The following is a 24,031-nucleotide window of genomic DNA, read 5'->3' as shown; positions in this document are numbered from 1 at the left end:
TAGTGATGATAACTACAATTAACACTTTGAAAGTGAAAGTGAAGTTGCTCAGTTGTGTCTAATTTTTTGTGACCCCATGGACTGTAGCCTACCAGGCTCTCCTGTCCATGTGCTTTTCCAGGTAAGGGTACTGGAATGGGTTGCCATTTCCTTCTCCAGGGGATCTTTTCAACCCAGGGATCAAACCCAGCTCTCCCTCATTGCAGGCAGATGCTTTACCATCTGAGCCACCAGCGAAACCAATTCAAGTGTTCATATAACACGAATAAGAGTAGTTAACCACACATATTTCAGAGTGTAGGAATAGCTTACTCCAGTTAACTTTCCAAGAACCGAATTAAGAAATTCACTCCATTTTCAGAGCACCCTCTCTGCTCCACTGCAGACCTTGCTGTTCTGTCTGACCCAGTGTTTCCAGGAAGGAGCTGTGTGAATTATGGCTACACGAAGTGTTCCCTTCTCCATAAACTCTCAACATCCCATCATCACTTGTGATAGAAGGCAATGATAAATCTCAATGAAGTATAGTTTATGTGTTTTATTCAAGCTTCACATAATTCACCTTCTAAGTAAATGAGAGTTGAAGATATGAAAAATACACTCTGTTGGAAGTCGTCTGTTTGGTTGTAAGAAAAGAGGTGAGTTTCTCAATCTGTCTGAAATATTTTCTTCTGTGCTGTGCTTAGCCTCTCAGTCGTGTCTGACTCTTTGTGACCCCATGGACTGTGGACCACCAGGCTCCTCTGACCATGGGATTCTCCAGGCAAGAGTATTGGACTGGGTTGCCATGCCCTCCTCCAGGAGATCTTCCCAACCCAGGTGTTGACCCAGGTCTCCTGCATCGCAGGCGGATTCTTTACCGTCTCCTGGAATCTATACTCAGTGTGTCTTCTAACAAATGATAGAGCTCCTGGGGAGTGTTTCTACCAATGAAGAATATGCTGGTTCGGGCTTCCTAGGCCTTCCCTGGTCTCAGCACGTAGCTGAACTACCTCTCAAAGGCATCTCTGCTCACAGAGGATGCAACACACTGAATCAAGGCCAGCTTGGCAGAAGTTTCTATCTTGGGGAGCACCTGGTTCAAAGTTTATGGCCAGGGCTGATGTTTCTGGGACAGAGTGTGAAATTGGGCTTCACTTTCTACACACCTGGGTTTTCAAGATCCTTGACAATCCTTGCTATGACACACAGCAACAATCTCTCTTTAATTGAGGTAAGTGAAGGCGTGGTTGTTCAGGAAGAAAGAAGCTGAACTGTGGGATGAAAGTTCGGATTAAACGACTTTCTCCAAGATGTTTGCTCTCCTCCCCACTCTATGTCTTTCTATATCCCATCCCCGACTCTTCTTTCCCTGGTACCTGCTCACTCCTCTCTCCTGTTCTGACTACATGAGCCTGCTTCTTTCCTCCTCTTCACTATTATCCAGTTAGATCTTTATTTTCTTTTGCTTTGATATCAGCCTCAGCATGCAGTTTAATGAACTTGGTTTTGGAACCAGGACAGAAATTTAAGATTTCAATTGTCATCCTTCTCTCGTTACCCGTGATTTCTCTTTTCTAAGATGCAATCTACATGATGATTAGGATTTGATATTTTATATGACATGTAGGGTGAACGCTGAGAGAGAGGCTACCTAGTAACATCCCTTTCTAGTTCTAGCCTAACTGCCTTAATTAAAACACTCTGTATCACAGGTCATGCTTTGTAAATAGAAATGGGTGAATCACATGGCCAGTTACCTTGCAAAAAAAAAAAAAGTGTAGGTCAAATGAAATAACACAAGCAAAAGCTTGTTTGAAAGACAAGATTATGGAACAAGAATATTTTATCCTGAATTATCTTATTCAATCATATATATATATATATTGGAACATAGGAGATAGAGGCAGATGTTTATTTAATATAGGAAGAATGGAAGAATTTTGGTACCAAATATATTTGAATTAGTTAACATTTGAGTAGGTAAAAGGAAAATTTAAGGATCAAGGAAGTAAAAAGACCTTCTGTCACCATGATGCCCTCCTAAATCAAAGAGGCAGGGTAATCCAGAGAAGTTTGGAGATAATGGTTGAATTCAATAATAAAGTCCTCAGGTAGTATTGGTTTGACCTAATGCATACATCTTGTCAATGATGCTTTCCTGTTTTTATGTCTCCAAATCTTCTCTTCGCTTACTTAAAATAAAATAGAATTACTTGAACTGGATTTCATGGTTGTCTGTTACCTACCCAAAATTTATCTCTTAAAACTTTTGGATTTAATGAGAGGGTAGTTTTTAATGAAGGGGGCATCTGTTTTTTCCTGAAGTAATGTGTGTTCCCTTTCTAAAAGTATTTAATCACTCTTCTATCCTAACTACTCCTCTTTTCACAGCAAAGGGCTCCCTCTTTTTTGTTTTTATCCCCTACTGGAAACCTAACGTATTAAAATTAAATAATCATTGATTTACTTTCTTTTTTTAAATAATCAGAGAAAATTGAAACACCCAATCAGAGTTTGCAATTATTGTGATATTTCTAATTTCTCACAGTGAACTAATATTATTTTAGCTCAACTGCAAGGAAAACCTAATTGTATTTAGATGTGTAACTTTACTAGAGTTAAATAGTTTGACTTACTGATATTAATATATTTATCTTACTTAGGGAAACCCTTTATAAACTTTTTGAATATTTAATTTTCAGAGAACCTTGTTGGAAATTGCAGTTTAATTCAATTAAAGCCATAATTTCACTTATTTCCCATGTTTAAACCTTTAATGGCCAGTCAATTTATTTTCTAGGATCTTTCTGATATGGAGTTAAAATTCACTTGGTTTTATCACAGAGTTGTGTGTAGTTTTCAATGATTAAGAATCTTACATAGAGAAATGGTATCCCTCCGAACATTGTTGTGAGGAGGTGGAGGACGTCTTTTCATGCCCTATAAGTTGACTCCAGATATGAGTAGGTTCTCAGAACACATTTGATGACTGAGTTGATGGTGTTATTGAATCACTAGAGAACTGATGATTAATCAGAAAGAGGAAGTGTACATCAAAATTCATGTTACAATTTGTTTCATTTGACATTAAATTTTAAAGGCATGATTCACTAAAATGGAAACAGGAGTGTAAAACTGATAGAGTTTATTGCATAATGTTGAAAAAAAGAGCTCAAAACTTAAAGATATAAAAAATTAGACAAAGCATACAAAATTCAAAACAAATGAAATAGAAGAAATTAAAACATACAAAAATGTTATACTGTATTGCTAATCAAAATATATATTTCATAGTGTTAATTATGTTAACTAAGCAAAAGTAATAGTGCCTCAAGTTAAATTTTTATTTATAATTTGTGTCATGTTATAGTTTTAGAAACAATGGAAAATGATCTAATTTGTATATAAAATATTTCACATATACATTTGTGTGTATATACATACAAATACATCTGAAAACCCAGCAGAATGTGTAAGGAACTAACTTTTACTTCTGGTTTATGGGCTCCCCTGGTGTCTCAGATGGTAAAGAATCTGCCTGCAATGCAAGAGATCTGGGTTTGATCCCTGGGTCGGAAAGATACCCTGGAGAAGGGAATGGCAGCCCACTCCAGTATTCTTGCCTGCAGTATCCCATGGACAAAGGAACCTGGTGGGGTTCATGGGGTCACAAAGAGTCTGGCAGGACTAGTGACTAACACTACCATGGGATTGGTTAAGTATGAATTTTTGAAGGTCACTTTTCTCACTCTGTAATACACTGAAAGCTCCAGAAACTTTATTATGCAGATATATCCACACAGTAATTAATTTTCTAATAAATATTGAATCAACCAAATTGAAAGATTATTTGAGAATAGTGTCAATAATTATGGGCTTCCCTGGTGGCTCAGTGGTAGAATATGCTTGCAATGCAGGAGATGTGGGCTCGATTCCTGGGTCAGAAAGATCCCCTGGAGAAGGAAATGGCCACCCATTCCAGTATTCTTACCTGGAAAATCCCATGGACAAAGGTGCCTGGTGGGCTACAGTCCATGTGATTATAAGAGTTGGACATTGACTTAAAATAGTGATATTTATATTATGAATCTCCTGGGCATATATTTGATGAAACTATTAAAATAAGCACAAGCTATATGAGAAGAGTTTATTAAAAATACTTTAGTTAAGATGAAATTTAAAGAATAAATGGTAGAATTTATATTTCAAGATTTTTAAGATTTTGATATGTTAATTTTGGGCTCCCCTGGTGGCTCAGCTGGTAGAGAATCTGTCTGCAGAAGGAGACCTGGGTTTGGTATCTGGGTTGGGAAGATCCCCTGGAGGAAGGAATGGTAACGCACGCCAGTATTCTTGCCTGGAGAACATTATGGACAGAGGAGCATGGTGGAGTCTGTGGTGTCACAAAGAGTCAAGCATGACTGAGTGACTAACATCATGTTTATTTATAACTGCTAAGTAGGTAATTACACTACAAATACAGTTTAACTGCATAGCAAAGGCTTTTAAATTTAAAACAGGAAAATCAGAAAATATAATTAGATGATTGAAATTATATAGATATATGCATATAAGGAAAAGTAGAGGAGAGCAAGGAGATGTATTTTTATGTTGAATTTCTGAAATACATTTTTAAACTTACATTAAAGTGATAAAAATGGAAAGAATGTAATCTTCTAGATGACTGTGGTAGGAGAATCAGATATGAAGGAGGATAACACACAGGTTACAGAAAAATAGGAAGTGAAATAACAGGTTGGAGCCACAGAATTTGAAATTTACTAGCATGCATCTAGTGTATGTAATAGTTTATATCAAATGTTTAGAAATTTCAAAATTATTGCTAGCCTAAATGATTTGTTCAAATATCTTATGTACCCTAACCGGCAATGAAGGTAAAGTTATAGCTGCAATAAACCTAAAGATGGAAAAATAAGTTTTTTTCTTAAATATAACCCAACAAAGATACTGCAGAGATCAGGAACAATGGGTACAAGCTGTTGTTCAAATAAACAAATGCATTCACTCAGGAGAGAATCTCCAAATGTATTATTTCTAAATTATACAAGGATACTGTTGTCAGAAATTGATGTGCACACTTGTTATATGTGCATATATGTATCATATGCATATGCATATGCTTAACAATGTATCTGTTAGATTCTCTATCATATAAAGAAAGAGCCTCAAGACATTAAAATAATCTTATCAAAATCATAAAGCAAATTCACTAGTTCTCAGACATGACAGAGTGCCCTCAATCACTTGAGGGCTTTTTCCCCCACAAAAAAATCTTGGCAACCTGTAAGAATACCTTGAATCAATGCCAATGTTTAAAGCATGTCAACATTAAAAAAAAAAATCCTGAGTGAGTATAGTCTATGAAAACTTTGAGAAACACTAAATTATATGTTTGATGAAATTAGAACTCTAAAAGTTGCAATTCTGGATGCAAATAAACTGCTATTGCCAAGTCATCATTTCTCCAACTCCTTTTTTGCAGATGAACCACTTTTCAGCTGTGTCTGTTCTATATTCACCATAACCACGGAGGAGAACAGCAGTGTGAACAAGTTCATTCTGCTTGGGTTAACACAGGATCTACTGAAGGAGAAAGTAGTATCTGTTACCTTCTTATTTCTATACCCTGGGACTCTGTTGGCAAACTTCCTAATTGTGATGACCGTACGATATAGCCAGACACTTCAGAGCCCCATGTACTTCTTCCTTTTCTACTTATCCTTTGCTGATGCCTGTCTTTCAACAACCACTACCCCTAGGTTGATTGTAGATTCTGTATCTGAGAAGAAAGCCATCTCCTACAATGAGTGCATGACCCAGATGTTTGCATTTCACTTCTTTGGGTGCATGGGGATCTTGGTACTTGTCCTCATGTCCTTTGATCACTATGTGGCCATTTGCAAGCCCCTGCAGTTCACAACCATCATGAGCCAGCGTGTCTGTGGCCACTGGTGAGACTGGGCTGGATGGGGTCTTGTATCCATTCTTCAGCACAGGTTCTCTTGGTTTTGAGATTACCCTTCTGTGGCCCCAATGTTATTGATCACTATTTCTGTGATATGCAACCTTTCTTGAAACTTGCCTGTGTGGATACTTATGTCATCAACCTACTCATGGTGTTTAACAGTGGGACCATAGGCAAGGTGAGTTTCATATGCTGCTAATCTCCTGTTTTCATTCTATATTCTCTGAGTAACTAGCACAGAGGAAGGAGGAAAGCCCTTTCCACATGTACCTCCCACATTATTGTTATTGTCTTATTCTTTGTACCATGTATATACATATACGCTCGCCCTCTAACTGTATTTCCAGTGGACAAGATGGTGGCTGCATTTTACACTATTTTGACACCTTTACTCAACCCTCTGATTTACACTCTGAGGAATGCAGAAGTCAAACAGGCCATGAGAAAGTTATGGTGCAACAAAGTCTGACTCGAGATGACAAAGAGCAGAAGATGCCAACTGCTAATTGTGTCAGAGTTTAAGTATAATTGGACTGATGGAAAAGAGAAAATGTTCTCATTCTATTGTGGACAGTATAAATGTGTTCCAGTGGGGCATTTAGGGGAATAGGCAGAATGAGCACCCAGCAAAATCTGTATTATTTTAACCAATGTCTCAGAGAGACAACATGAAGTTCCATCATCTTTGTGGGGGCACAAGCCCATTCCTCATGTCTGCTGTCTGCTTTGATGTTTCTGCTTGTGAACCACATCCTGTTCTTTCTGTAGGTTTAACTTCTGGTTTTGTACACTATTATTTTTTTTCTTATCCAAGTTTAATATTTGCCCCTGATTTCTATCACCCATTTTGTTGGTAAATCAGGGCTGGGAGTACTATGTCTGTAATATATACTTTCTGGCTCAAGAGTCAAGAGCATAACGTCACTCCTGGAAACCTATGCTCCCCAAGGAGAATCAATATCAGCTAGTCAAGCCTCTCTATTTGGGGCTTGTCTCCCCTTTGTAATACTCTGAAAAATTAGCCTTTTCTTTGCCTGTGTATGTATAGGGAAATAATGCATCACTTCCTATTCAAATCAGGTAATTCTAGTTATAACAAAGATATTCACTGTATTGATACATAATTTCTCTGTATATACATTAATATGTTTCATTCATCATGTTGATTATTATTTTCATATTTCTTAGCTTTTTATACATTTCTGTTTTTGTATTTTAAGTTCATGGACACTTCCTAATCTTTGGTTACTTCTGAATGGATGACCATTTTATAAAGCTGTTAGAGTTATATTATAAAAACTAAGATCTCACAGATGAGATCATACATATGAAAAAGGCAATAATTGACAAATAAAATAGAAATAATGTCATAATGTGTGTGTGTGTGCTCAGTCAGATCTGATTGTTTTGAGACCCCACGGACTGTACCCTGCCAGGGTCTTCTGTCCTTGTGATTCTCCAGGCAAGAATATTGGAATGAGTTGCCATTTCCTTATTTAGGAGATGCTCTTGACCCAGTGATGAAACCTGCATTTCTTGCATCTCCTGCATTGGCAGGCAGATTCTGTGCCACCTGGGAAGCTCATATTTTTCATGTATCTCACTAAATTTGCATTCTTGTTTGAGTACTGTTAACTGATGAGTATCAACAGTAGGAGCCAGCCCACAAGGAAACAGACATTAAGTCTATCTCTGAGAATAAATATAATCAAGACTATTTTGTTGTAGCTGAAACTCCAATACTTGGGACACCTGATGTGAAGAACTGACTCATTGGAAAAGACCCTGATGCTGGGAAAGATTGAAGGCAGGAGAAGAAGGGGACAACAAAGGATGAGATGATTGGGTGGCATCACTGACTCAATGGACATGAGTTTGAGCAAGCTCTGGGAGTTGGTGATGGACAGGAAGACTGGCGTGCTGCAATCCATGGGGTCACAAAGAGTCGGACATGACTGAGTGACTGCGCTGACTGATTTCTCTATAGATCTGAAAACTGGACTGTAAACTGTGGCAGATGAACTCATATGATGCCACTTTGAGATGTTTTGCATGAGCGTGTCTCTTTGGGAATCTCAGCACTCATGGACCTTCAGACTCCGACAATCAAAGTGTGGAAGATCTGATTATATTCTCTTCTGTTAACAACTTTTTATGGTTAAAGATAGTAACTGGTCTTCTTGCTGTGATCATTCCTAAGGATCTTTGCAAGCCTGATTTCTGTCTCTCAATTATTCTTCCTCTGGATATATTCATAGCTTATCCCCTCAGTACTTTTGATTTATTATTAAAATGTATCCTCTCAATAATGACTTTTCAGACTACTTCATAAAATTGCAACACCCATGCAGTAACCTTCTGTATCTCCTATTCCTCCATCTCTGCTTAATTTTTCTCCTTAGCACTTATCATTCTCTAACCTGTCATACAGTTTATTCATTTTATTTGTTGGCTATGATGGTAGGAATTTGTGTCTCAAAAATAATATTACACCTTCAGTGCCTAGAATAGCACCTGGCATAGTGTAAATGGTCAAGTACCTGTTGAGCTAATAAATAAATAATTGTAGAAACATATATAAACCACCAGAGGCTAGAGAGGGGCATGGAATGGATTGTCTGTCTTACTTAAGAAGGAACCATATTATAATACCAAATAATAAAGAGCAGAAGGAAAAATAAAGAATATAATTATGAAGAGCCTTTAAAAAGCCATTAAAAAGAATTCATTTGAATCAGTTCTAATGAGATGGATGAAACTGGAGCCCATTATACAGAGTGAAGTAAGGCAGAAAGATAAAGACCAATAAAGTATACTAATGCACATATATGGAATTTAGAAAGATGGTAACGATAACCCTTATGCAAAACAGAAAAAGAGACACAGATGTACAGAACAGAATTTTGGACTCTGTGGGAGAAGGCGAGGGTGTTTTGAGAGAACAGCATCGAAACATATATATTATCTAGGGTGAAACAGATCACCAGCCCAGGTTGGATGCATGAGACAAGTGCTCGGGCCTGGTGCACTGGGAAGACCCAGAGGGATTGGGTGGAGAGGGAGGTGGGAGGGGGGATCAGGATGGGGAATACATGTATATCCATGGCTGATTCATGTCAATGTATGACAAAAACCACTACAATATTGTGAAGTAATTAGCCTCCAACTAATAAAAATAAATAAAAAAAAAATAAAGTATTTATTGAAATATAAAAAAAAGAATATAATTATGTAGAGAAGACACACAGAAAGCCATAATCTGGTCCTTTGACTAGAAGAACAAAATTAATATTCTCCTGTCATGTGGTGGCATTTACATGAGTGTATATATTTGTCATAAGTTATTTACTGTATATTTAAGATGGTGCAGTCTATTATATGTAAATCATACTTTAAGAAGTTCATTTAAATATAAAAGTATGTAAAAACATTTTTCTTTCCATTTTTCTCTTCTCCCTTCCTTTATCTAGTGACTGATTTCAAATGCTATAGGTTTTATAGAAATTTAAATTAGTAGTTTTCATTGTCATTAGTTATGTTTCACTGGTATCATCAGGATTTATATAATAATTAATATATCTAACAGTAACAGTTTCTAAAATATGAAACTAGGAGAAGTTAAGAAACTTGCTTAAAGCCACAGAAACATAAGTCATGAAGCTAGAATTCTATTAGATCAGATCTATCTGAACCTTTACCTACACTCAGAGCTTCTTCTGTCATTGGGAAAGATTTGACTTAAAAGACAGAGTCTTTGGTAACTTTTTGCAGCCTACACCTCCATGTGACTTTCAAAGGTGTGTTCTCCCTTGAAGTAGGGACATGAGTGGAGCTCTTGGCAACCGAAACGGAAGGCGCCCCATTCATTAGGACAGACTGGGAGGAGACGAGGGCTCTCTGGGCAGAATCTCCCATTCGACAGTCTTGTCTGGGGTTAATTAGCCTCATGGTTTGCTGTGATTCTGGGTTAACTGAACTAAATAGCTCATTTAGCAAATCCTTCAGGGTTGGGTGGGAAGGGTGAAGACATTTTACCTTCAAAGCCTCGGCAAAGAGCTTTTCATTAAGTCCCTATAAATATCTGTTGGAGGAAGAGAAATGTTTAATTTACATGCTCTGCCAGGGAATGATTTGGGGTTATTGGATCTGGCTATTTAGAGATAGTTTTATCACAGACTTGTGGGAATATTTTCTATGTATTCTAGAAATTTATAAGAGCAGAGTAAGCAACTTTCTGCCAGTATTACAGACCCTTCTGAAGAGTCTAACTCAGGCCTTCTAGGAAGGGTTGGTATCTATGGAGTATCTTCTCTCCCCATAGGTCCTGGGATGGAAAGCAGAGTGGATCTATTTGGAGTACAATGTACATGTTGCAAATACTGAGCATGATTCATCTTCATAGTAAATCAGAATTGAAGGAGCAAGAGCTCATAGCTCTATCCTTTTTTTTTTTATTTCCACAAAGAAAAAAGGTAAGTTTTCAAGCCCAACTGAACAATTTCCTTTTTCTTGCCTCCCATTCAAGACTGAGTTTTAGGTCAGCTGCCTCTACCCAGTTCTGTCTCCTGAGAAACCTCAAGTTCAGGAAACACATTTCTCCTGGAGATGACAGGACTCTGATATTTGGGAGAGCCTCTTCTTTCATTGGTCTCTGCTAATGCAACACGGGCTCAGGCCCAATTCTTATCCAAAAAAGGGAGATACTGAAGGGAGCAGAGGCACAGTATCCTATGCCTACACATTTCTTATTTACAAAGGATAGGGGTAGGAAAAGGACAAGGGCATGGATTAACAATGCGCAGTGGGTATGCACTGATACTGGTGATGTTGTGATACTTGTTGTCCTAATTATTACACTAACATTTTCTGTCCAGGACACACCATCACCCCTACTTACAGCCCCAAATTGCATTCTTCTTCTGGGATTGGAGTAAGGGATAATATGAGGACTGGAGAAGAGAAAGATCAACTCTCTAGTGAAACCCTGGGATAAACCACTTTTTATCCCTAACATGGGTCTTTGCTCACCCTTGTCTAGTGAGATTTGCCCTGTTTCATCCCCTGATTATTCTTCTTTTTCTGGCTCTTTCCCACAATCAAATTTTCCCCTTTTGCTCTGGTTTCTCCCACCATTCTCTAATCTCTCTATCCCTTAATCCTTACTATTATTTTTCAGATATACATCTAAAATGCTGATCTCTTTGTTTGACCCATCTGGAAATTTGCACTCATTTACTAGTCAGGACATGCACTGAACTTGTCAGAGGTTTACTTCTTTACCTGCTCAGGATTTTCTGGCTTTATGCTGGCTCCTCCTGGATGGCTGGAGGCTGATATTTTATCTAACAGTATGGAGCAGAGTGTTAGCAAGAATTGCCGTGGAACACAAATGCTTCAGTTCCAGTCCAGGTTCCTCTCTGACTATTCTCTGCTAAATCCTGCCTCCCAGCTTAACTTGAAGAAAACAAAATAGAATAGTATGAATGTGCCTCTGTATGACCGTCTCTAGGCCCATCCACATCTCTGCAAATGGCACAATTTTGATCCTTTTATGGCTGAGTAATATTCCATTGTGTATATGTGCCACATCTTATTTATCCGTTCCTCTGTTGATGGAGGTTGCTTTTGTGTCCTGACTATGGTAAAAAGTGCCGTAATACACATTGGTGTGCATTTATCTTTTGCAATTATGGCTTTCTCATATAGCAGAAAATAATACAACTTTGTAAATCAACTCTGCTCCAATAAAAATTAAAAAAAAACAACACATGAACTTGCCTTATGAGATGCTAAAATCAAATGGACAAAAAATATTAAAGCAAATCTGAAAGGATTGCATAATTCAGTAAATACACACACACACACACACACACACACACACACACACACATGCAAACATGCCCTTTAAAATGGATAGCCATTAGCAAGCACATGATTTGACAGAGCCAGGCTTGGCTACTGCATGCAGAAGCAGAAGCACTGAGTTATAGGACTCTAAAAGACACAGTGAGTATTTCAGTCATTGTTCTTGAAAACCACAGTAATCACTTTATTACATTTATGAGGTGTCACGTCTTTAAAATGTTCACTTTTCCTTTTCTTTCTTTATTCCTTTGGCCTTGTCTAATGGCATGCAGGATCTTAGTTCCCTGACCAGGGATTGAACCTGTGCCTCCTGCACCGGGAGCATGGAGTCTTAACCACTAGACGACCATTTGTTAAACTGATGTTTATGAAATATCAGCGGGGCTTTATGGTATGTAGGAGCTAATAATTCTTACAATCAAAACACACAGAGAGATCGCACTCAAAGTGTTACTTTTCATCCACTAAATTTTTGTGTGAGATATTTTATTTAGAATTGAATGAAAATTAAGTACTCTGTGAAAAGACTTAATATGTTCCATGTTTTAGAAATATAAAAATGATCATGCTTTAGGGCAGTGAATATTCTCTATAATATTATAGTAATAGATACATATCTTTGCATGTTTATTCAAATCCATAGAATGTGCACCACCAAGAGTGAGCCCTGTGGTAAACCATGGACTTCAGGTGATTGCAATGTGTCCATGCAGCTTCAGCAGTATAACAAATGCACCACTCTGGTGGGATAGTTGATAACGGGGTGGAGGTTATACATGTGTTGGGGCAGGGACTGTATGGGAAATCTCTGAACCTTTCTCTTAATTTTATTGTGAACCTAAAACTGCTATAAAAAATAAAGCCTTAAAAATGATAACAATGACAGCACATGATCCTATTAAAAAAAAAGATATATTTAATTTTGTTGTTTGCATGAGACTAATAAAAAAGGAGCATTTATGATCTTTCTCTAAGAAGTGAAAGTCGCTCAGTCATGTCCGACTCTTTGCAACCCATGGACTATACAGTCCATGGAATTCTCCAGGCCAGAATACTGGAGTGGGTAGCTTTTCCCTTCTCCAGGGAAGGAAGTAAGAGATCCAAAGTCACCAACGAATCATATCTGGGGTCACTGAGAGTCCAGACTTTATTTCGTTGGGACCACAGCAGATCCCTCCCACTTAGTTTCTTAGTGTAGGGAATAGAAAGACCTATCTCCTCTGGAAGCTGCATATCTTCAAGAAGGTAGACATTTCATTGCAGATAAGCTTAAACTCCAATTGGATTTTTTTTAATGACAATTTTGTTAAACAGTTATTTCTGTTCTTAGGTAATGAATAAATCATAATAAAAGCTGTTCACATCTTTTTAGGCCTCTACATTTTATATATTCCTAAAAAAATATTAAAACAATACACTCTTGTTTTCATGGCCTTTGGCTAGGTAGAAAACCTAGTTTTTGAAGCTTTTCTACTATGACTTTGTTGATGTTCAGGCGCTGTGTCATGTCTGACTCTTTGCAGCTCCATGGACTTCAGCATATCAGGCTTCTCTTCCCTCCATGATCTCCTGGACTTTGCTCAAATTCATGTCCATTAAGTCGGTGACACTATCTAGCCATCTTGTTCTCTGCCACCCTCTTCTCTTTTTGCCTTCAGTATTTCCCAGCATCAGAATAATCCAACTAAACTAGAAGTTTTGGTTTGATTTTCTTTTTATTTGCTTGATAAAGCGTTTGCCTTATCATGTCCATTTGGAGAAGGCAATGGCAACCCACTCCAGTACTCTTGCCTGGAAAATCCCATGGACAGAGGAACCTGATAGGCTAGAGTTCATGGGGTCATGAAGAGTTGGACACAACTGAGCGACTTCACTTTCACTTTTCGCTTTCAAGTATTGGAGAAGGGAACAGCAGCCCACTCCAGTGTTCTTGCCTAGAGAATCCCAGGGACGGGGGAGCCTGGTGGGCTGCCGTCTCTGGGGTCGCACAGAGTTGTACACGACTGAACGACTGAAGTGACTTAGCAGCAGCAGCAGTATCATGTCCATTAAAATATTGCTTTCCTCTCTCCTTCCAAAGCCCTCACTCCTCTGAATTTTATCTCTGGATTCTAGACTTTTTCACGTCCAAGGGCCTATGTTCCTTCTACTTTCCTCTTATCATGGGCCCATATTACTGAATGTGTTGTGTACTTTTGTTTATTGATATTTAAGTACATATTAAAATTTCTGAAAGCATCATTCCTAACTTCTGGTCACCATGAGACAACTGATGTGATACACAGTGCTGATATGATTTCAGCTACTTAGAAATGGAACTTAATGTTTAAAACAGTTGTGCAGTTGTTTTATAGGTAAATAAAAATTTGGAATTGGTATCTTTGAAAAATGAAAAATCCCTCTTGGAAGCTACGCTCATAATCATGATGGAAGTAACCACTGCACCTGAAGGTCCTGCATACCTGCATCTTCCGTATGTTTTGCACATCCTGAATTATCCAAGCTTCATAGCAATCTTGAAAGATAGATTGCTTTATCACATATTTTCACAGCTGGAGAAAATGAAATGCATAGAATCAAGGAATTTGTTAAATATTACACCCTCATAGGCAGCAGGTGGAGTGTGAATCTAGGCAGTGTGGCCTCAGATTCTATGCTAACTCACCTCTCAGACCTGATTTAAGACCTGACTTTCTTCAGTTAAAGTTCATCTCTTTAAAAAATTCTGAATTTTTCACTGACCAATGTACTCTTTAGGAATTTGTACTTTTCTCTCTGCAGATGGTTTCTACTCTTATAACACCAATGGTATGATGACTTACATAATCAGTGATCTTATCTCCAAGTACCTTAAAACTCTTATTAAACTTTTAGGAACAGGGAGGATGTTTTCCACATTCCTCACAATAACTCCAAACAATTTCAATTCAGTATTTAAAATGAAAGATAATTATGGAATTATGGAAGGTGAGTGGATACTGTATTACTATTTTTAAGTTTTTTCAAAATATAGACTACATTAAAATGGGAAAATTGACAGCTTGTATTTTATAAAAAAGAACAAGGTCACAGAAGAAGAAAAGAAGCAAAGTCACAAAAGTGCAAGTAGTAGAGACTGAGACTTACATAGTTCTTGCTTACTATGAGCCACATCCTTCTTCATTTTAACTGCATAGTAACCGTAATTACCTCTAGTAAACTAGTAGCAAATAGTAAATAGTGAATCTGGGATTTGAACCCAGACAAACTGACTCCATCAACTGTATTCTTTACTAAGAAATATCATTTTTCTAGATTAATATTAATTGTAAATAAAATACCAAAATTACAAAATATAAGACAACAAAAGATAAAAGATACTCAGGACCAAATGTTTTCATAAAGATGTGGTAAAAATAAAATGTGGCTTGTAATATAATTTAATATACATGTGATAAAAATACATTTTTGCTAACCAAGTGAGATAATACAATAAGCTTTCTTTACTTTGCTTGTATGTGCATTAATTTTTCTGCAATATTCTAAAGCTTTATATCATTATATCATTAAGTCAATAATTAAACTATGGAAATTATTGTGAAATTTCACATATTAATGTGAAAATTGTTATAATAAGTCTAAGTGAAAGTCAGAAACTACAATGATGATTTCATTTAAACTACATATGATATTAACAAATATCTGAAATAGAAAAATTGTATCACTGTATATTGGAATTGCAGGATTTTTTTCAAACAATATTTTTAGCAAAATACTCTGGAAAATTTAGAGTAAAGGGAGACATGTGTAAGTAAGATCATATATTAGATTATACACATATTGGAAATTTAACAAGTCAAATCCATAGGCAGAAAGGCTTAGTACTTTAATTGGGTAAGTTCAGGAGTATAGTCGAGAGGGTAAATAGTAGTTTCCCAAATTATAGAAATCTTAGTGTATTATCCACGCATTTGTTATATTACGACCATCAGTGAAGCTGACATCTTGAACACAAGAAGCATAGGTAAAAATTATCAAAGCATACTTCAACCAAGATTCCAGTGGAGTCAGGTATAATAGACACAAAAATGAACCAAACTAAGAATGGTTTCTTCAGCAGGGCCTCTAATAGTATTAGCATTTAACATTGAAATAGTGCTATTTAGATTTTAAAGAACATAGAAAAGATATATAATGCCTAGAATATACCTGTGTATATTGATGTCTATGTGGATACAAAATCGTCTTTAAATTTTCAGGAAAACTCAGAATAAGATATGGCAAGTATTTGCACTCCATTTCTTGTCTGAAGGCTAAATTTCAAAGTGTTGAAGTCATTTGTCCAAGGAAAGTACTAGTTCTGGAGTTCGTGATCTTGGTTGGAATAAAAAATTTTAAAGGCTATTCATTTTATATTCTCAAAATGCAAACACTTTGATCCAGGGCTGCTAACTTCTGAATCATAGATAGATCTGGGTGAGATTAGGACTTGTGCAGATTTCCAGAGATTCTTACTGGATTAAAGGCATTTGGAACAAACAGAGCATGCAGCAGAAACTAGGACTTCAGAATTCAGTCCACTTATCTTCCCGAGATGTCTATTTTCTTCTTTCTTCAGATTAAACCTTTGTCAACTAGAGCTTGTCTACAGTCATTACCATGTCAGTGAATAAGAGTGTGACTGAATTCATTCTCTCTGGCTTGACACAGGATGCAGGGAAGCAGAAAGTGATATTTGGAGTCTTCTTGATCCTATACCTTGCAACACTGTTGGGGAACTTTCTTATTGTAGTGACTATTAAGACAAGCAAGACACTTGGGAGTCCGATGTATTTCTTCCTGTTCTATCTGTCCTTTGCTGATGCCTGCTTCTCTACAACCACAGCCCCCAGGTTAATTGTGGATGTCCTTTCTCAGAAGAAAACCATTTCCTACAATGAGTGCATGACCCAGGTCTTTGCAGCCCATTTCTTTGGATGCATGGAGATCTTTGTGCTCATCCTCATGGCCTTTGATCGCTACATGGCGATCTGTAAACCCTTGCGATATACAACCATCATGAGCCGGCACCTCTGTGGTGTGCTGGTGATTCTAGCCTGGGTGGGGTCTTGTATTCACTCATCAGCACAGACTTTCCTGGTTTTGAGGCTGCCCTTCTGTGGCCCCAATGTGATTGACCACTATTTCTGTGACTTGCAGCCCTTGTTGAAACTTGCCTGCATGGACACTTCTGTGATAAATTTGCTTGTTGTTTCTAACAGTGGGGCCATATGTATGGTGAGTTTCATAATCCTGTTTATCTCCTATGTTGTCATCTTACACTCCCTGAGAAACCACAGCGCAGAAGGACGGCGAAAAGCCCTTTCTACATGCACCTCCCACTTCACTGTGGTTGTCATATTTTTTGGCCCATGTATATTCATATACACACGCCCACCAACCACATTTCCAATAGACAAGATGGTGGCTGTGTTTTATACAATTGGGACACCCTTACTTAACCCGCTGATCTATACACTACGGAATGAAGAAGTGAAAAATGCCATGAAAATGTTATGGTGTAGCAAAGCATGACTTCAGCTGATAAGTGTATACACAGGAATCCTTGTGTATATTTCCTTAAAGATTTAGTCCTGCTTTATGGACAGAAGAGATAGCATATTTTTGTCCAGAAGCAAGAGTAGAGAAATACAAGGATATAAAGACAGAGATACACAGTATCCTTATTCTCAGAGTCTTGCGTTAGAAACTAAAACCCATAACAATTTTGAAGAACCTCTGATGACTCTTACTTTAAGTCCATCAACATCAGACAATACTCACATGATAATTTAGTTTCTTGCACAAATATTTCTTCAGAGAGAAGTGGACTGACAGAATGTGTGTATGTGTGTGTGTGTGTGTGTGTGCACACTGATTCTTTTTCTAGATTTTATTTTAGTTCTTATGAAGGTGGTCATAAGAGCTTATCCCTAGGGGACTGGAACTCTACAGAATCACAGTTTCTGTCTTGACAACCTAATGGTTAGAGAAAATTCTCTGAGAAAATGTTACTCTGGAAATCAGTGCCTGAATCCACCTCACTAGTGTATCTACACTGATGACCCTCAAACTCCTATAAAAGCTGGAACTATCAGTGAAAACCTAGACTATTCCTGAAAAACCTCTTAAAATATTGTGAATAGTTAAGAAGATGAAGGGTCTTATATTTGGCTTAATAGGAAACAACAGCCAGTCAATCAATTGCCCTGCAGAGTCTTTCACATTGCTCTTCATAAAGAGAGGGAAGAGGAAATAAGGGTTTGGTGGCACGAATGTGCAGAAGGGAGGGTGAATGCAGGAGGGAGGACAGGAAAGGTGCTTCATAAAGAGAGGGCAAGTGAAGGAGTGGCCGTTTTATCCAAGTAGGAGAGAAGGCGCTTCATTTCCTTACACTTTGAGAATCACTTTTGGGAATATGAACATTTGCAGGAAATAATGAAGTTTCAGGCTCTTTTCATACCATTAAGTTTTCTCTGTTATATTCATTTGTGTACAGGAAAGAAGCATTTTTGTTCTTTTGCTTCCCCATAACATCTGAAATCTCAAGTTTCAGGATTCTGGGAAGAACCTGAAATTGAAAGCTTAGCACATCTCAAAATTGGATCTTTTATTTTATATAAGGTTATTTAAAAAGTGTGTATTTGAAGATAGCTTAATATATAAATAATGTTCACTCACCACTCCCACTACCACAACCACTATATAATCTCACGATTAAGTACTGTCATGCTATTTTAGAACCTGAGCTTATAATTCCAATTCAAATTGGCACCAAGAGTATTATTTTGTGATATTTAAGTATCATTTAATACTCAAGTACTTAAGTATGGCTTTAAGGGAAGCATTTCTGTCAAATGAAGACAAAATGTTAGTATGTTGAACCTAAGATCCCCAATAGCTCTAATATAAAAAGGAGTGACAGGAAAAAAAAATATTTAAGAACAAAAATGACATCTTGTGTATATGTACCATGAAAGATGGTGACGATAACCCTATATGCAAAACAGAAAAAGAGACACAGATGTACAGAACAGAATTTTGGACTCTGTGGGAGAAGGCAAGGGTGGAATGTTTCGAGAGAACAGCATCGAAACATATATTATCTAGGGTGAAACAGATCACCAGCCCAGGCTGGATGCATGAGACAAGTGCTCATGCCTGGTGCACTGGGAAGACCCAGAGGGATTGGGTGGAGAGGGAGGTGGGAGGGGGGATTGGGATGGGGAATACTTGTAAATCCATGGCTGACTCATCTCAATGTATGACAAAAACCACTACAATATTGTAAAGTAATTAGCCTCCAACTAATAAAAGTAAATGAAAAAAAAATGACATCTGTCAGAGCCTTTAATATCATATTCACAAGTTGTACACTTGCTATATGCTCCCTCCCAATAAACACCCCCCATTTTTCTACTTTTATGTCTGAAGTTCTGCTTTTAAAGCATCTCCATTTGATCCTATGCTGTGCTGTGCTTAGTTTTCCAGTCATGTCTGACTCTTTGCATGGGCTCCAGGCTCCTCTGTCCATGGGTATTTTCTAAGCAAGAATACTGGAGAGGGTTGCCATGCCCTCCTGCAGGGGACCTCCCCAACCTAAGGGCTGAAGCCAGGACCCCTGCACTTTAGGCTGATTCTTCACCAGCTGAGCCCCTCGGGAAACCCAAGATTGGAGTGGGTAGCTTATCCCTTCTCCAGGGGATCTTCCCAACCCAGGAACTGAACTGGGGTCTGTGCATTGCAGGCAGATTCCTTACCAGCTGAGCTACTAGGGACGCCCCTGGTCTTATAAGGGTTATATTAAGTGTTACTGGTTCTTAAGTTGTTATTGTCCAATTGCTCAGTCCTGTCTGGCTCTTTGTAACCACATGTCAGGCTTCCTTGTCCTTTACTATCAACCAGAGTTCTCTCTAACTCATGTCCATTGAGTTGATGATGCCACTCACCCATCTCATCCTCTGTCACCCCCTTCTCCTCCTGCCCTCAATTTTTCCCAGCATCAGGGTCTTTTCCGATGAGTCAGCTTCTTGCATCAGGTGGTCAAAGTATTGGAGCTTCAGCTTCAGCATCAGTCCTTCCAATGAATATTCAGGACTGATTTCCTTTAGGATTGACTGGTTTGATCTCTTTGCTATCCCAGGAATGCTCAAGAGTTTTCTCCAACACCACAGTTCAAAAGCATCAAGTTTTTGGCATTCAATCTTTAAGGTCCAACTCTCACATCCATACATGACTACAAGATAAACCGTAGCTTTGACTACACAGACCTTCGTCATCAAAGTGACATCTCTGATTTTTAATACACTCTCTAGATTTGTCATAGCTTTCCTTCCAAGGAACAAGCATCTTAATTTCATGGCTGTAGTCACCAACTGTGATGATTTTGGAGCCCAAGAAAACAAAGTCTGTCACTGTTTCCATTCTTTCTCCATCTATTTTCCATGAAATGATGGGACCAGATGCCAAGATCTTCTTTTTTTCAATGTTGAGTTTTAAGAGAGCTTTTTCACTCTCTTCTTTCACTTTCAACAAGAGGCTCTTTAGTTCCTCTTTACTTCTCCCATTAGGGTGGTGTCATCTTAAGTAAACAAGCCACAATCCAAATATAACTTTCATTCTTTTTTCTTGTTGTTTATTCAAATTTAATATATTGGGAAAATTATTTACCCATGCTTAAATAGAAACTCAGAAGTATCAGCATTGCATACATGATCTGAGTCTCTCATACATTTTTGATCTTGCTCCTGGCCTCTCTCTGCCTGGATCACTATGTTCCATTCACTCTGTTATTTTACATTTCCTCAAAAACACCATGATATTTCTTGAATTAGAGTTTTCTCTCTCTAGAATCTTTATCTTGCTAATCCTCACATGACTGTTTCCTTCTGGTCATTTTTGTAACTACTCAGCTCATTGGTATTAAAATATTAATATAGCTCATAACTTTTTTCTAATGTAATATCAACAGAATTCTAATCAGTTTAAAAGATGCATGCTAATAGAATCCTTTTCTGACTGCTCAACATGAAGTACTTTCCATGAAATAATCACATCCTGCCATTTCCATTAACTCTATTATAATGTTCACTTTCTGCCTTTTTGTTTCAGTTACTTTTAATTTTAGTGTTTGTTTCTTTTTATGCCTCAACCATCTGAATTTGGCTATTTGAAAAATATAAGCTCTTGTGTTTTATATTCATCCAACAGATATTTATTGAAAAATGAATCCATGGGAAGGAAAAATAAAAACCCTTTCTGGGCTTCCTTAGTATCTCAGCAGTAAAGAATCCACCTACTGATGCAGGAGACATGGATTCCTGATCTGCGAAGGTCACATGCCACAGAGCAACCAAGCCTGGGTACCACAACTATTGAACCTGTGCTCTAGAGCCTGTGAACTGAATCTGCTGAAGCCCACAAGCTCTAGGATCCATGCTCTGCAACAAAAGAAGTCACCACAATGAGAAGTCCACGAATAGGAACTAGAGAGTAGCCCCTGCTTGCAGCTACTAGAGAAAGACCCATGAGACAGTGAAGACCCAGCACAGTCAAAAATAAATAAAAATTAAAAAAAAAAATCCCTTCCTGGAGACATGTCCAGTCTAGACCAGCATGGAATGTAACAAAAGTCAGAGGATAGTTATACAAAATGAACTTGCTTTTGGTCATTGTTACTAAGAAAATGAAAACATTGACATAGAGAATAATGGTGAGAATATAAGAACCATTGAATAGAGTCACAGAGGAAGGCTCTCTAAAGTAATGACACTTCATCTAGTACCAGAAGTTGGACAGAAGTAGTCACCTCAGTAGGATGAAGGCTTGTTTTGAGAGAGAGAGAAGCAAAATCTTTCATGAATCTAAGAAGTGAAGAGAAGTGAAGTGAAATCACTCAGTTGTATTGGATTTTTTGTAACCCCGTGGACTGTAGCCTACCAGGCTCCTCTGTCCATGGGATTTCCCAGGCAAGAGTACTGGAGTGGGCTGCCATTTTCTTCTTCAGAGGAGCTTCCCGACCCAGGGATCGAACGCAGGTCTCCCGCATTGTAGGCAGACGCTTTACTGACTGAGCCGCCAGGAAAGTCCTGAGGGCAAATGACAAATCTCAGGATGTCTGATGCACACCAAGGGGTTGGGTGAGGCACTCAAGATGTGATTAGAGATTTAGAGGAGGTAGAAAGATTAACCAGGAAATTCTAGTACAAGGCAAGGAGATTCCAAATAATCGATAAACAATAAATAAAATGGTTCATTGAGATTTTAAAAATGTGTACACTGCACTTTCAAAAGTCACTAAGAATGAGTCCTAGAAAAACATCTAAATTTTATACCAAATTGTGGTTTTAAAAAGTTCATTTTTTTTTACAATAAAATAAGCCATCAGGAAACATTCCTATCTAGAAGTGGTTCTGCTGAGAGATGGCTGTATTTTCTCATTACTGATAATGAAGCACTTGATAGTTTGTTATCCAGCTTTGTGATAGAACTATCAAAATCCAATTGGAATTATGTTAATGAAAATGAATTAAAGATAAAAATAATAAAAATAGGAATAATAACAAGTAATTTGATGATTTTGCTTGGAATGAACTTTTCCATCAATTCTCCTTTCTCATGTTATTTCTTTTAAAATGATTGCATTTATTTGCATTTTGATTTAAGCTGTTGAGATATTTTCTGGGACATTATGTAATTATAATTTAAAAATAAGTAGGAAAAATGAAAAAAGCTATGAAGGCAATAGGAAGCTAAAGAAGAACAGAAAGCAGAAAGATATCATAATCCTTAAATTTCAAACACTGCCAATCAAAATCAGATTTATATTTTTAAGAAGTCTCTCTGTTAGTGGAGAAAGAATAGTTTTGTTTCCCCCACATTTCTGAAAGAACAGAGTTCTCTTTAATGGAAACACATGATATTCTGAACATGGCAGTCACTTGCCAACCAAACTCCCCAGTTTCATCCACAGTTTTCTCATGGTACTTTCCACCTCCATATTCCTCAGGGTGTAGATCAAGGGATTTAACATGGGTGTGATGATGGAATCAGACTCGGCCATCACCTTGTCTATGGGGTAGGTGGCCACAGGCCTGACATACAAAAACATACAAGGCACAAAGAACATGATGACCACAGTGAGGTGGGAGCCACAGGTGGAGAGGGCTTTACGCCACCCTTCAGAGCTGCAGGACTTCAGGGAGCAGAGGGTGACCACATAGGAAGTGATGAGGATGAGGAAGATGGCCACACACATCACCCGGCTGTTGAGGATGACTAAGAGACCCAGGGTGTGGGTGTCCAGGCAGGCCAGTTTCAACAGTGGGAACAAATCACACATAAAGTGGTCTATTGTATTGAGACCACAGAAGGGTATTTGACACATGATGAGGATCTGTACTATGGTGTGGATAAATCCCCCACCCAGGCCCCTCCAAGCAAGAGGCAGCATGCCTGAGGTCTCATGATGGACAAGGAGTGCAGGGGCTTACAGATGGCCGTGGAGCGGTCACAGGCCATCACGGTGAGGAGGAGGATGCCCACTCCACCAAAGAGTGCTCAGCGAAGAGCTGGGCCATGCAGCCTTCCAGGGAGATGGCAGTGCTCTCAGAGAGGGAGTCCACAATCAACTTGGGGGCAATGACGGAAGAGAAAGTGACATCCAAAAGGGACAGGAGGTAAGGAAAAAATACATGGGTGATCTCAGACTCTGACTCGTAACCATGGTTACCACAATGAGGAGGTTTCCCCAAACAGTGGCAAATACATGATTAGAAACACGGCAGAGGGTATTTTCTGCAGCTCTGGATACCGCGTAATGCTCAAAAGAATGAATTCTGTCACACTGTTTTGATTTCCCATGTGTCAGCTGCTGATATGAGCTCCAGCTAAGAGTTAGAAGACCTGAAAAAGCAGCACCTTATTTATAACTAGTGATTATTTGACTTCAAGTATTTCTGGGATCTCAGGGAACTTATGGGTTTTTTGATTGTTTTGTTTTTTGTGTCTTTTTTTTTCCCATTTATTCATTATCCAGCATTTGGCTCTTAGTAACCTGCTAAATGGACTTCAGTGGTGGCTCAGACGGTGAAGCATCTGCCTACAATGCGGGAGACCCGGGTTCAGTCCCTGGGTCGGGAAGATCTCCTGCAGAAGGAAATGGTAATCCACTCCAGCTTA

At 38.2% G+C, this 24,031-nt stretch overlaps 1 protein-coding gene and 2 pseudogenes across 1 annotated transcript; 2 read left to right on the top strand and 1 right to left on the bottom strand.

Annotated features, from left to right (window-relative positions):
• The first annotated feature begins 5,391 nt into the window (after positions 1 to 5,391).
• Positions 5,392 to 6,437, top strand: LOC139037234 (olfactory receptor 4C11-like; annotated as a pseudogene).
• A 10,034-nt stretch (positions 6,438 to 16,471) lies between these two features.
• Positions 16,472 to 17,386, top strand: LOC110123971 (olfactory receptor 4C11-like). The gene has a single exon (XM_020872267.2). The coding sequence runs from the start codon at positions 16,472 to 16,474 to the stop codon at positions 17,384 to 17,386; it is 915 nt and encodes a 304-aa protein (XP_020727926.2).
• Positions 17,387 to 22,787: 5,401 nt separating this feature from the next.
• On the bottom strand, positions 22,788 to 23,713 carry LOC110123723 (olfactory receptor 4C6-like; annotated as a pseudogene).
• Positions 23,714 to 24,031: the final 318 nt, after the last annotated feature.

Source organism: Odocoileus virginianus, chromosome 10 (assembly GCF_023699985.2).
Source record: "Odocoileus virginianus isolate 20LAN1187 ecotype Illinois chromosome 10, Ovbor_1.2, whole genome shotgun sequence".
NCBI classification, from domain to species: domain Eukaryota; kingdom Metazoa; phylum Chordata; class Mammalia; order Artiodactyla; family Cervidae; genus Odocoileus; species Odocoileus virginianus.
This window is presented reverse-complemented; position numbering and strand designations above follow the sequence as displayed.